Consider the following 13,641-nt stretch of genomic DNA (forward strand, 5'->3'; position numbering starts at 1 on the left):
ATCTTAGCAGAGCCAGGCATTACAGTTTGTTTGGACTCTGAAAGCAAGAGACTAGTTGAAAAACTAACTTAATTGCTGTTTAATTTCTGTGGGCTATATTCAGATTTTTCATGGTTCCCCTATATGAAGGACAGTAACTTACCTGAAAAGGTAATAAAGCTGAGATTTTCACAGATCTATGATTCCAGGAGCTAATAGTTCACAAGTACAACAAAGATCACAAAAGTCACTCTAAAACTGCAAGTAGCAGAGCAAAGACCTGTTGCTCTTGTCTGAAGCTCAGGTGAATTGTGCAAGTTTAGCAAAAAGATTTTAGTTTTAATCCAGAAATTTAACTTGAGAAGTTTTCTTTAGCTTTTTTAGGGAAAACACAGTGCACTTACATGGAATTTTATCTTATTTCTTAGAGAAACTCAACCAAAAAACCCACACATCTTTCCCAATGGATTCCTAGGGTTTTTTGCTCTTTTCTGCCCTAGTCTTCCTCTCATACACCTGTTTTCTCACACATACAGATAGCTGTGTAACACTGGACATTGCATAAACTTACAAGGTCTTCACAGAGATTTGCAGTGTTGTTCCGTTTTTCCAATGAGCCGTTGACTTCATCGTCTTTGTCTTGCAAAATTTCCTGAAGCCCAATTATATTCTGTGCAGCCAGATGTATAGAATCCTAAATGAGAAGATGGTAGGAAGAGGAAACTGTATTACAATCTGTTTTAATATACTGCGTTCACTCATGCACTTACTGCAATAATACTCATGGAATCAGAAATATTTTCCATCTCTGGCACCTGTGCAGTTTCTGTGCAGTTTCCAGCCATTGTGGGATGTTTTACTATTATAATATTTTCCTGTGTTTTGTCTATTTTCAATCTAAACTGTTTGAGAATCTAGTTGTTAATGTTCAATTGAAAAAATGACACCCCAACCTAATGAATGTCCCACTGGAAGTTAGCTGCTCCTCAGCAAGTAACCAGCTCAAGACCCATGTACCCTCGAAGGCCTCTTTTGGAGGACTAAGTAGGACTACGATGATGTATTTCACTTATTCTGAATTTTAATCTTGATGAAGTGTGCATCTGTTTGGATAAGGAGCTGTCAACACCATTCCAGGCAACAACCCTTTTCGGCTGAGCTCACTGGCCTTCCTCTGTTTGCTGAACCAAACAAGGAACGTTTGCGATAAGACCTGGCCAGCTGGCTATTGATCTTACCCAGTTCTGAAGCAACCTTCGTGTCTGGTTTGGGCACACTTACACTTTGAAGGCCCTCGTGCCATCTGCAAAGTTGGCAAGTTGTCCATGAGAAGGAAAAGTTGATAAGTTACAAGCCAACCCACATCTTTGGAGAGGAGGATTAAAGCAAAGACATATACAGCACTTGAGCACTCTGTACATCTAATGCTAGCCCTCAACACAATCTAGCAACAGGATAAAGGAAGGAGTCGTCACATCCAAACTGTGTATGTTAGGATATTTTAATTCATGTGGCTGCAACTCAGTTCTTGCATTTTTAGTGAGGAGCAGTTGGTGCTCCACCCATATGACCCATATGACAGCTTCACACAGCGACTGAAAGTCATAACTGTGCCACCAGGCAGCACCTTCTTTTCTGCACTGTGCACACGGATCTCCGTAGAGCCTGCTTGTGTAAGGGGAAAAATGCAGAAGTGTGGGCTTCAAAACTTCTTTGCCATGGGCTCAGTAATGCAGCATCAGCACAGCTCATTTATTTAACTTTGTGATGTAGACATAATCTATATATCAATGCCTATAAATAATTTGGTGTTACCTAACCAGTAGGCAGAAACGTGTGTTAAACTGGTTATGGACATGGTTTGTGGCCACAGATTTCAGAAAGACCTGTACCCACCTGTAGATGTTGTGAGGAAAGTGAAATGTTCTTCACGCACAATTTCACGGTCTTCTCTAAACTTCGAAACAACTTTTCTTCCTTATTAAAAGTTTGATCTTTCACCTAAACAAATGTTTACACTGTTATCTTGGCAGCCCAAAAGAGCCTGGCTAATGAAAGAAATGACCAGAGCGCTGCTGGAAAAATCCCAAACCTTCCCTGAACTCCCCCCTTTGAAATCAGAACAGATTGGCACCTAATTCACCCAGACTCCAGTTCCAATCCTAGAAAAGTTAAAAGCACAGGGCAACATGACAGAAAATTTAACTTTTAATCTTTGAGGAAGCAGGGAGTTGTCTTATTACAAGCACACCTACGTGTGCCAATAAAACTCTTCATTTTCTCTATATTGTTGCTCATTTGAGGAAACCATGGTGAAAATTGTAAGATATTTTTATGCCACGGCATTACTTCCCTGGGTGCTTATTTGTGGGTGACGGGGAGATTTCCCCCAGGCCGGCGGTAGGTGGAGCTGTTACCTCTAGAGCGGTGCCAGCTCTTGAACTAGAAACCTGAGCAGCTGGAAATAGGCTAGTACTACATTTTTATCCGAGCTGAAATAAACCTGAAAATACGTTTGTTTCTGCCTACCTTTTACTTGAGGAATTTGAGAAATCTCAAGTCTTGTTTTCAGTGGTCTTGCTGTAAGGGTCACAGAGATGTGGACTGGGAACTTTCTTAGTCTAATTAAGCATGAGAGAGGGCTGACTCTTTAACAGATGTATCCTGATTCTAAAATGATTCTCAAATGTTTTAAGCTTAATTAAAAAACAGAAACAAAACCACATAAAACAGACGCTTCGAAAGAAAAAAAAAAAACAATGAAAAATCACATCTTCTCTTAATCAAATTGAATTCCCTGTTTTTCTCTGATTTTATAGCCCTACTGGTGCCCCATTCTGAATACAAAAATTTCCACTGTGCAAATAAATGAACAGAAAAAATAAATGTGGGTAGTCTGCATCACAGAAAGGGGGAAAACACTGATAGAAAACAAAACAGGAAAAAACGGCACGTACCTTGTAAAGTCACATCTAGAAAGGCAAGTGACCTTGTACAATCAGCCATCTCATGCAGTGAGGTGCACCGGTTGTAATTTTCAAGGTCAGCTGTAATTGATTTTCTTTGAGATTTAGGTTTAAGCTTTCCTGAAAATGTTTATCCTTCTAGGTTTTGAATTACAACCTCAAATTTATGATGGAGCGTTTATTTTTGGCCACCTATCGGACTTATCACAGAGCTCTTTGCCTCTGGCAGTGTTGTCCTTACACATGTAGAGGCAAACCCCATGGCCTTTCCTAATCAGAAGTATTGCTCGTCTTCCTTGGTGGGTTCAGAACCTGAATGTTACAATGCGGAGCAATACAGACTGAACATGTTCTCAGCACCGACAATAACTATTGCCAGTCTATCCACAAAGCGCTGATCTCAGGCTGAGTTTCACAAAACTACCAGTCACTTCCTCTCTGCTGAAGTTCAGAAGTTCAAGAAACTCTTAGATAGGAAAGGAAAAGGTGAGGAACACGTTACATTATTTTCTATTTCAATCACAAAGATCTTTCCTGTCTTCTGTGACAGTCAGAAAATGACTTTATAAATGATGCAGAAAAAAGCAACAACACGAACTCCATTTCCAACATGTTTTAAAAAATGCCCAGTGTAAAAGGAGAACTGAAGCTGTCAATGCAAATCTGCAGTTGGATGAGTAAGTACCTGAGGTTCTCCCCCCGTCAGTATTTTCAGATGGCTGGTGACCCTCTTGGATTTCTTGCTAATGGAGTGGATATTCAGTCGGGAAAACTTTTCTTTAAGGGTTTCATCATCATCATTCCTCTTATACTTCAGCACTGCAGACAGAGAATTCCATTAGGCTAATAATCTGTATTCACAGGGCCTTTCATAGGGATGGGCACACAAATATAAAACCATTTGAGAGTAGACATTTTGATGTCACTTGCTGTAATCTTGTGTGAAAATGCTCAAGATGATGAAAACCCTATTATCAATGCTAGCCTTGGGAAGAGTGAAGTTAGGGCTTCAACATGGCAAGTCTATGGGAAGTATTGCTATTACAGCATCTTAATTATTATCAGTGTTTGCAACTACGTTACAGACAATGAACACAGATATAACATGAATTCTTTAATAATTTTCATATTTCTGGAGTTACCAGTCAGATAGCATAGCTGGCTGAGGACAGTGACATTAAAGCATCCGTTACCTTCTTGAAACGCAGCATATTACACAACTTGGGTAGCACCAACCAAAACAGTTGTAGTGATATGACTGGAGGTGAAACCTCTCTTGTAATTGCCAGACCAAACCTACAAAGACAGGAGAACCTACTGTGCTTTTTTCTTACCTAAATCTTTCCTCCTTTTAAGTTCATTGATGTTCACATTAATGTTTTTCACAGCAAAAAGGGCATCTTGTAGTGCCTTGTGGTCAGGGTGAGAAGCAGGAGTTGAATTCAAGAGTTCACAGAGTAACAAGGGGTATTTCATCACCCGTTGCACGGGTTTGATCATCAGGGATCCCATGTCCATTAGATTTGGCTTTCCTCTATAATTTATACAAAAAAAAAAATTGTCACATAAGAAGAAAACCCTTGAAGACAAAATCTTCTTGTTATTTCTGTCTAGTCATTGAAGTTGCTGCCTTTTATAGCCTTCAGTTGAGCTTTCAACTACAGAAGATATCAAAACCAGAGCAGTGCTTTGCACTGAGTCATAGAAGTGCAATTACCACTTAAGCCAAAAAATAAGATTCATCTGTCAGGGAACAGGGGCCATTGTAAATGAAACCTCCTCTTGCCCCCTCAATGAGAAATACACAGCTGGTCTGAGTTTTCTGTACTTTCAGCAACCGACCAGACTATTGCTTAGACATTACCTCTGAAACTGTCCCACTCAGTCTGAGGGTGCGTGTGGTACAACTTACACACCATAACACCCAGGAAGGGAGATGTAGGTGGAAGAACAAATAACAGGAAGTTTGAGAAACGCATGAGTGGGGCTATTACATCCTGCTCCGGCCCCTTAGGCTTAAAATTGCAACATCTCCCTACTGCAAGTGACTGGGATGCCTGTTCACTTCCCACAGCGCATCTCAGCTCACCACAATGACCCTTAAGCTTTACTATCTTTTTACCTGTGGCTTTACAGTGTTTTTACCTTTTTCTTTGCTGGCTGCCAGCAGGCTATTTCTAATGACGCCTGAGCTTCCAAAGGGTACCAGATCTGGCCTGGGGAAACACTGAATGCTGGAGGAGGTTCACCCAGGCTTGATCCAACCTGCTGGAAGTCACCTTACACAAAGACAAAGCAGGCAGCTGCCTAGGGTGGCAGAAGGATGAGGGTAGGAAAGTCACAGCTTCCTGCGCGGGCACAGGGACACTCTGAGATTCCAGGCACGGTTCCTGCTGGCTTGGCAAGGGCAGCAGAGTAGCTTCCCCAGGCAATCAAGCGGCTCAGGCTATCAAAGGCGCCTGAGTTCTCTGGCCCCTATGCAAGGGAGTTACCAGCCAGCTTGAATTCATGCTCCAGCCCCACTCTAGAAAAAAGCCTTTGCTCACACTCTCTAGGCTCGAAAGGAAGAGGCTGTGCCATTTGCAGGGTGTCACAACAGACTGGAAGAAAACATAGAAAGCCAGGACAGAGCCACGTGTGCCTTCATTACCTTCCACACGGCCAGTAGGAACATGGGGTCTCCCCAGAGGAGGTAACACCAGGTGGCCAAGACCTAGGGCCAGAGCCAGCCACTACTGAGGCTTCAGTGGCAGGACAGACATGTCCATTGTCTCTCCTCATTACAGCATGCTCCTGAGCAAACCAGGCAATGCTCTCGCACCAGTGCTGGCATGAACTGCTTGTGAGTCACAGACCCCCCCTTTGAAACTGAGCGTGAGCTGTTGGTAACAGCATGAAGGGCAGTAAAGCAACGCAATCTTTCTGTTTGCATGCCCAAAAAGGCTGCTTTGGAGGGGAAATGGTTTTTTGACATTAACTGTGCAAGAGTTAATGCTAGACAAAGAAGGATATCTGCATATGGAAAGACGGAATAACACAATGTAGAAGGAAAGTACAAAAACCAGGGAACAGCCACTTGGTTTTGCAGGCTGACGTGTATTGTTTTGCGCAGCAGAAAAAGTAAAAGTAAAAAAAAGCTTTCATACCCACTTTTATATGTATAAAAAGTACAAGAGCCAATCCTTACTGCTGACTAATTAACTAACAATTTGAATGCCTTTGAGAAGAGACATCTGCATATTTAAACCATCTCTCTCACACAGGCAGTATCTGTAAGTTCTGAAAAAAATTAACTGTAGATGCCTTTTAAGGCTTCTTGATGTCCCCAAACCTTCTCATCATTTCAATCCCCCTCATTTCCCCTGTATCCTACATTAAATATAAAGAGCTATTTTCCCTTCTTTCAGCTTCTGGCAGCAATAATGAAAAAAAAATCTTAAATTGTTATTGTTTTCTCTGAAAAGCTCCATGAATGCAAATCTATAAAAGCTGCCTCATGAATGGAAAAATCTTCAAGTGTCTTCTCTTTATATAGTTGCACTTTGGACAGCTGCCCAAGTGATAAACAGCCCTCTGTTCGCATATCTGCATGACACAGTCTTGCAATATGGTTGGAAAGATAGTAGGTTTGTTATAAGATAATGACTCCCTGGGGCACTAAATGCCACAAAGTTCAACTCATCTAATTCTCCGCAGCAAGATTAGCTGATGATAGCCACTCTCCCTGGACGAGTCCCATTTGCAATGTGCCCCGTTAGGATGCACCCGGCTGCGGGGCAGGACACGGCCTTGCCATGCAACTGAAAGAGGCGAGTAACGGCTTGTGACATCTATTGTGCAGAAAATTAAGTTGATAATTCATTTGTGATGCTACTTCAGCCTTCCCCCCCATGTTATTGTGAATTTATCAAGTATTCTAGGTCATACGTAGCCGTACTAATCTCATCACAAATTATTACTGTAGCTCTGCAGTAAATGCAGCTGACTTAACTGCAGTGAGCTTCACAGCACACCCTCCTCCCAACAAAACAAAGTCACAAATGCAGAAAGATTCCTGCCTGTTTAAAAAACATATGGTGGTGAGCTATGCAAGACAGGTGATTCAGGGTTTGCTTTCATCACCCAGCAACAAGGTCCAGTGGCAAACACGATGGCCAGTATGGCACAGCAGAACTAAGGCCAGTGTCATATTCATCTTGGCAGTTTTGAAGTGGTGTGCAGGCATCATAGGCTGCAGCGCGACTTAAAGTCTTGGGCTTCATGGTTTACTGCACGTGAGTTCATTTTAGTACAAGATATGTAGGGCAAATAATTCACTGTGCCGTAAGACACACTCATGCAAACCCAGGGAATTCACTGAGGCTGCATAGTTGTTAAGCCAAGCAGAATTTAACCTATCGAGCTGCTAGCAAAGGGCAGCACTGTCTGGTATTTATGTAATTGTTTTCTTGATCATGCTTGAATGAAAAGCAATCTGGGAGCAGCAACATCACAGACTGTTTGGGGTGAGTTACATTGTATTTTCCAGCTCAACGTTAACCAGATTTTTGGGCGCAGTCCTGCCCTAAGGCTGCTGAGACTCCGCAACCCCTCCGCTGAGTTGCAGGTGATGGCATTCTGAGTGCCCTGCCGGTCAGCGGGGAAGGCAGCCACCACACCATGCAAGGTAGCCGAGCTCAGGGAGGGTCTCGCAGCTAAATCTGGCTCATTGCACTCTGTACAACTTTAGAAGAGCCAGTTTAAACTCAGAAAGTGAGTTGTATCCTACACTCCACTGGAAATTGTTTGAAGGAGAAAACTAGGCATTAATTTCCAATAGGGTTATGCAAGGCAGAGGAACCAGTCTTGCACTATTTCTGCATATGTTGCTGTCTCACATGATCTTACTGTGACTCTCTCAATATTTTGTTCCTCTTGGAGCCCTGCTCCTTGGGAGACAGGAGTATACAAGAATGTCCCTTACCAAAACAAAATGCAGAAAAAATATTTCCTGTCATAGACTAAAGCTTGAAAACTCCAGCTGTGGAATTTCAACATGCAAATCCTTCAAAGTGTATTTTACACTGATCTTATTTATGATGTGTAATTGACTGATTAACAAATTCTCTCTTTACAGGTGTTCTTCTCCTACCACTATAGAGCACATTTGCTCTTCTTTTCTCTCTTAACATTTCTGTCAGGGGTTGTAATAATTTTCTTCAGTTCAGCTAACCCATCCTCTGACCTCTCCCTGCAGGTAACTTCAGGAGTTGCTGCATTTCAATGATCCCAACCTACTGGATGTCCAGAAACTGCAGCTGTGATAAACTCTCCTTTACAGCTTTTCAAAGATGCCACATTTGGCACAGAAGTCTGTTAACCACAGGTTATCAGTGGCTGGGTAAGTGTTCTGTCAAAGTGTTGCAATGAGCTTGTTCTTTTCTGATGTTCTTCCAGCCACTGGTGGATGATCCCAAGGTGGACTTCTGATATAGGGCTACCAAAGGGGTAGTCACCTTAGAAATAGCTTTACCTGTGAACCTAATGTGTATCGTAGCAGGTCTACAGAGGCCGATACAAAATTATTTCAGATTGTCTCGATTTCAAAGACTGACACTATGTTGTTGACAAGCAGTCTTGCAGACCTCAGAGCTCTCTAAGCACATTTATAAGACAGCAAGGTAATACTAAAGGGCTCCAAATGAATTGGCAACCAAATTAAGTAGCTTCATAAACCGCAATTTTTGAGAGATACTTACTGCAAAGATACTGCAGTGGTAATTAGAAAACTAAACAGGCTTAGGGAAATTAAAACTGAGAGCCTTTATCACATATGTCCTGGAAAAATCTGTGGGTTATATTGACACAAAAGGCTTGTGTTCTTAAAATTTCCGCATGTATTTTTAAACATACTGGAGATAAAGATATTTTAAAGATTATTTTAAATGTAAGAAAGGCATAGTACTTACTCTTCCTCACATATCTTTCTGCAAAAGAGAAGAAAACAAAACATATATTAGATTCCTCCTAAAAGGATTTGTACAGACCAGGGGCCAGATTCTCAGATACACTTCAGTGACACAGAGCAGCCGTAACTGGCCAGTTAACTTAGGTTTATGGCTGCTATGTGTCAGCAGAACTGCACAAAACAGCCAGAGGGTACCCTGTATCTTTTTGAAAGGACAGCCCCAAATGAGAAAGGATTGTCAGAAACCTGGCTTTGGCTACGAGACTCAGCCTTGTCCTAACACTGTTAGAGAAGTAAGTTTGGGTCACTATGCTAACAACAGCAAGTAACATGAAGTCCTTAACACAAAAATTAAAATTAAACATGTCATTCTTATGCTTTACATACATTCCCCTGTACTCTCTTTAAATAGAAATATATTTCTAAGTGACAAAGAATACATTTCAGCCTTTTAGGATATAGAATCAATGAAGCTGTTAACTTTTTTGTAGGCTACACATCAACAGAAACCTCTTCAGAGTAGGATGGTGTTGATACATATACTGAAAGCAGCAGGGACATACAATTGTAGTTTTGAAACATGCAAACGTGTGCATAGAATATTTTCCTTATGGTATAAAACCACTCAAATGCAAAGGAACCAAAATGTTGCTCCATCTGTGCGTTAGGCTTTCCTGACATCACACCGTCAGCCACTGCTTTTTGACTGCCTGCACCCTTATCTCCTTGCCACCAGCGCCTAACTGAGCCTTTGGAAGCTGGTGCTTTCATTGCAAGCACTTTGCATGCTTATGATGTCCCTCTGCTCCTGTAACAGTTGACCAAGCTACCTCAGGCTGAAAGCAGAGCAGGTAGTTACCAGAATCTTTTCATTTCTTTGGCTACATTTCTTTGGCTAAGCTAGCAAACAACATCCCCAGTTTGAGTAATTGTTGCTGAAACATGGGACTCTATAGAATTTGGATTTGCACAGATCTCCCAAGGCAGATATCTACAATTTGGGATGGAATTTCTTCTCTTCAGTCAACAGGAGGAATAGGAATCTCAGCATGGCTAATTAAATCTGATTTCTGTACAGATGTGCAGAGTGCCACTCTCAAATTGCTCCTGATATAGAACTTGGTTTTCACATGGCAGATATTACTCAGCTGAGGAACAGAAGCCCTTAGTAGCATTAGCCCATTTTAATATTAAAAAAAAAAAAAAAAATGGAACAATATTCTTTCCAAGGAAAAGAAAAATCTTTAAGAAGTAAATATTTTTCAAGAATAGTCGTCACCAGCCCCTGCATTTCTTATGTCTCACAATGGAAAACAGCCTATAATTTATTTGCTAAAAATACTGCATGATTTTCTTTGTAGGGCAAGTATTCTCCAATCAGCAGTAACAGGTTTAGGTGACCACAGCTCTGCATTTGAATGTGCACTTTCAGGTCTTAATATTTGAATTGGCTGCAATCTTTAGCCACTGGGAAAAAAAATAATGTAGTATACATGCATCAGTGCTTTTTTCGTTCGTTCCTGTTTAAAGGTTAATCAGGAAAGAACAAGACAAAACAAGGCTTCATTGTGAGGAAGGCTTTGTCACTTCCTGCTAGCAAAGGCTACAATGGCTCATCACAAAATATCCTTTCTCTTCACAAATCCCAGCTGTGATATTGGAACAGGAGCTCTTCTTTCTGGCTCTGGAATTCAAGTAGCAGCATCCACCCTAGCATGTACATGGACACTATCTTTTATCTTTATTTCCTTTCATGTCCTCTTGCTCAGCAGCGGGGATGAATGAATGACAGCAGCAGCTTCTCTTGATTAGCCCCTAAACCACCCCCTTAGGGGAGATACCTGGCCATCCGTTACCCCAAAAGCTGGAGTTTGTATGAAAATCTATTTATTTCAACTTCCAGGGTAGCTAAAACCTAAGTACCCTGCACATATGCTTTGTTACATATTTAATAACTGGACATGTTGCACAAAATAAGTCTTATTTGCAACACAACATGTCTTCAAAATGAACATTTAGTGCTGTTAATATTTTCCTCCATCACTTGGAAATTTCACTTGGACATAATTCCCACCTCCTAAGTCTTAACAGACCTCTGCAGACTGATCACTAACTGGGGTGTGGTTGAAATATCTGTTGCTGGGGGACACTTCATTATCTGTGATAGCTTTACACCTCTCTTACAAGCACGCAGCATGGACCTTTCCTGGAGGTGGAGCTAGACCTCCAGTTGAAAGACTGTGGCGTGTTCCCTCCTGACAGCTCTGTGTGATGTTTTTGGGAAAGTGAGGGGGCAAGGGGATTTATGGGTGGGAAGAGAAGCACTCTCCATGGAGTGGATGAGCTGTTTCCTGCGACTGGCTGAAGGAGGAAGCTTCACTGAAGGAAAGATGGATATGTTATTCTGCAGCATCCCCAGTTCTTGACACATTTCCCCGAGGGGCTGGCACTGGAGTCGATGGCACAAAGCACCTTCCACTGGTGGGACCTGGCAGCTTGTTCCAATGCTGGTTGTTCTCAAATACCTTCATCATGAGGGGTCCAGCACCACACAGCCACTCCAGATCCCTGGGGTCTTGCAACGGGGACCCAGAAACGCCAGGGCATGTGAATAGCTCTGTTACAGGCTATTTTAATTCAAGCAATAGAACCACTGAATATGGGGGCAGCAAGTTTCTTGGGAGCTGGGCAAGGTGTTCCCAATAGTCAATGACATGATGCAGCATTTTTTTTTGCGAGTACAGGGCACTGAAGCTAAGGCAAGAGCAACCTTTCTTGCGCTATTTTTGGCCATCTTAGAGAAAGAAATCTAATCATGGCCCCTGGCTTGTCATCTTTTCATGAAAGCAGCAAAAGCCAGAGCTCCCAGCAAGCCTCATAAAACTCTGGATTTACAGGGGACCTTTCATCTACATCCATTTAAAATGTTCCCTGCCAGGCAACTGACTACGGACGGAAATCATCATTTGAAAAGATCTTACTTTAAGGACTGTACACAGTGTCTTAAATGCTGCTTCAGTTCTTCATCCTTTTCATAAGATTCCAGCATGGTGTGTGCATCATCGTGGCGATAGCAGTAGATTTTATACGTGTCTTCTAGTGGGCCTTTAATCTGCAAGAACACTTCCCCTGTTAAGGAGAAAAACAAAGCATGTCAAGTCAGACAACAGCATCGCGGAAGGAGTTTTATTATTCCATCACATTAGCCGTGAGCTAAAAAGGCTGGCTTCCACTTTACTTCCCTTAGAAACGATCTTGCCTGTTTATGTGCATTATTTATTACATGTATTTCTCAGCTGCTCATCTTTGTCATAGCCAGGCACTATTATATCAGTGTTAATGCACAAACATTCCCTCAGGAAAAGGCATGAAATCTCTACACCTTGTGCCCCTTTGTACACAACACCCTAATTCACTGCCCCAGCTTAATGCCCATTCAGTGGAAACCACACAGGAGAGCTTAACTGTTAAGGGCGGACCATTTTGTGGCAGCAGGGATGAATGTAAACCTGTTAATTTTCCTTTTGACTTATTTTTCAACTGAATATGAACTTAAATGGGTTATAACAGGAATAATGACTCTATCTCCTGTTAACCATTTCCCTTTTATCTGTTTTGCAAGATCCTGAAGTGGCAATTGTTATGGCCTGGAATAGAGATTTTTCTTCACATCACAGAGGAACAACCACAACCCCTCCCCTACTTAAATAAAACAACTGTGGATTACAGTCATTTTTATATAGTATCTAGGTTTATATACAACTGAAGGGAGAAAACAATTCCATTTCCAGTCCTCCACACCACCATTTTCCCCCAAAGAACAGCTGGGAATGTTAGAGGCACTAAAGTAGTCCTGCACCCATTTCCCATTTAATTCTGGTGCCTAATTCTCTCAGCCTAAAACTCCCGTGTCGGTTTCTGTGTATGTAAGAAGTATTATCCGAGTGGAGAAGGCATGCTTCATCTCTTCTGCTGAGATATTAATTCAGTTCTTACACCCTTACATAGCAGCATCCTGATCAGCATCCCTGGCAATGCGTATAATAAACAACAGCAATGGTGAAAACTCCTGTCTTGGGCATTTATGTCTATGTGGCAGCCAGTCCAATGTTTTAGAAACGATCCTCTTGAGTTATAGCAATGATTATTAAAGTTAAAAGAAGAATGGCACATTAATTGGGAGCTCTCTATTCAGTCACAGAGTGAGCGCCAAGCTGTCAGGCATCCTGCATGTTTCATCCTGACCGGAGTGGGCTGTTTCATAATACGTTGCATTGAACTGCTCCATCTTAAAGCGAAAAATGATTCAGTTACCACAGTAACACAGCTCTGGGTTTTTTCCCCTAGCAGTGAAGGTTAACTGGGCTGTCTAATGCATGTTGGTTTCAAGGCGCAAATAAGGGAACAACAATGACAGAGCTACGACCACACGAGTTCATTTTAGTTACTGTAAGGCCACAGTCAGAAAAGCACCAGCATCCTATGGTTAAATGTTCTTTAGCGGCCTGTCTTCTCTGTCTTGTGCTTAATGCTAATGCTGATGTCTACCAACACACATTGCATCCTAACTTCCCCATGAATTCTCTATACAAGCCAATGGTGTAAAGGAAAACCTTAGCAAGCTTTCTTTTGATCCTGCTCCCGTGGCACCTGATTCTCAAAGATGCTGAGCTCCCACAGTTTTCACTAACTTTAAGGGGAGCTCCAAGTGCTTAGCACAGCCCGTACTATGCTCAGCCTTCAAGTGAG

General features: G+C 41.9%; 1 protein-coding gene across 1 annotated transcript in view; it reads right to left on the reverse strand.

Annotated features, from left to right (window-relative positions):
- The window catches only part of ARHGEF38 (Rho guanine nucleotide exchange factor 38), a 37,184-nt gene that overhangs the window by 7,816 nt on the left and 15,727 nt on the right, over positions 1-13,641 (reverse strand). Inside the window, exons 4-9 of the mRNA XM_086464446.1 lie at positions 11,874-12,021; positions 8,894-8,911; positions 4,280-4,479; positions 3,631-3,764; positions 1,876-1,980; positions 551-673 (exon numbers count right to left, since the gene is read on the reverse strand). Coding sequence (XP_086320572.1) covers positions 551-673; positions 1,876-1,980; positions 3,631-3,764; positions 4,280-4,479; positions 8,894-8,911; positions 11,874-12,021 — 728 coding nt within the window. The remainder of the gene's footprint in view (positions 1-550; positions 674-1,875; positions 1,981-3,630; positions 3,765-4,279; positions 4,480-8,893; positions 8,912-11,873; positions 12,022-13,641) is intronic.

Source organism: Leptosomus discolor, chromosome 4, assembly GCF_034619465.1.
Source record: "Leptosomus discolor isolate bLepDis1 chromosome 4, bLepDis1.hap2, whole genome shotgun sequence".
Lineage (NCBI taxonomy): Eukaryota > Metazoa > Chordata > Aves > Leptosomiformes > Leptosomidae > Leptosomus > Leptosomus discolor.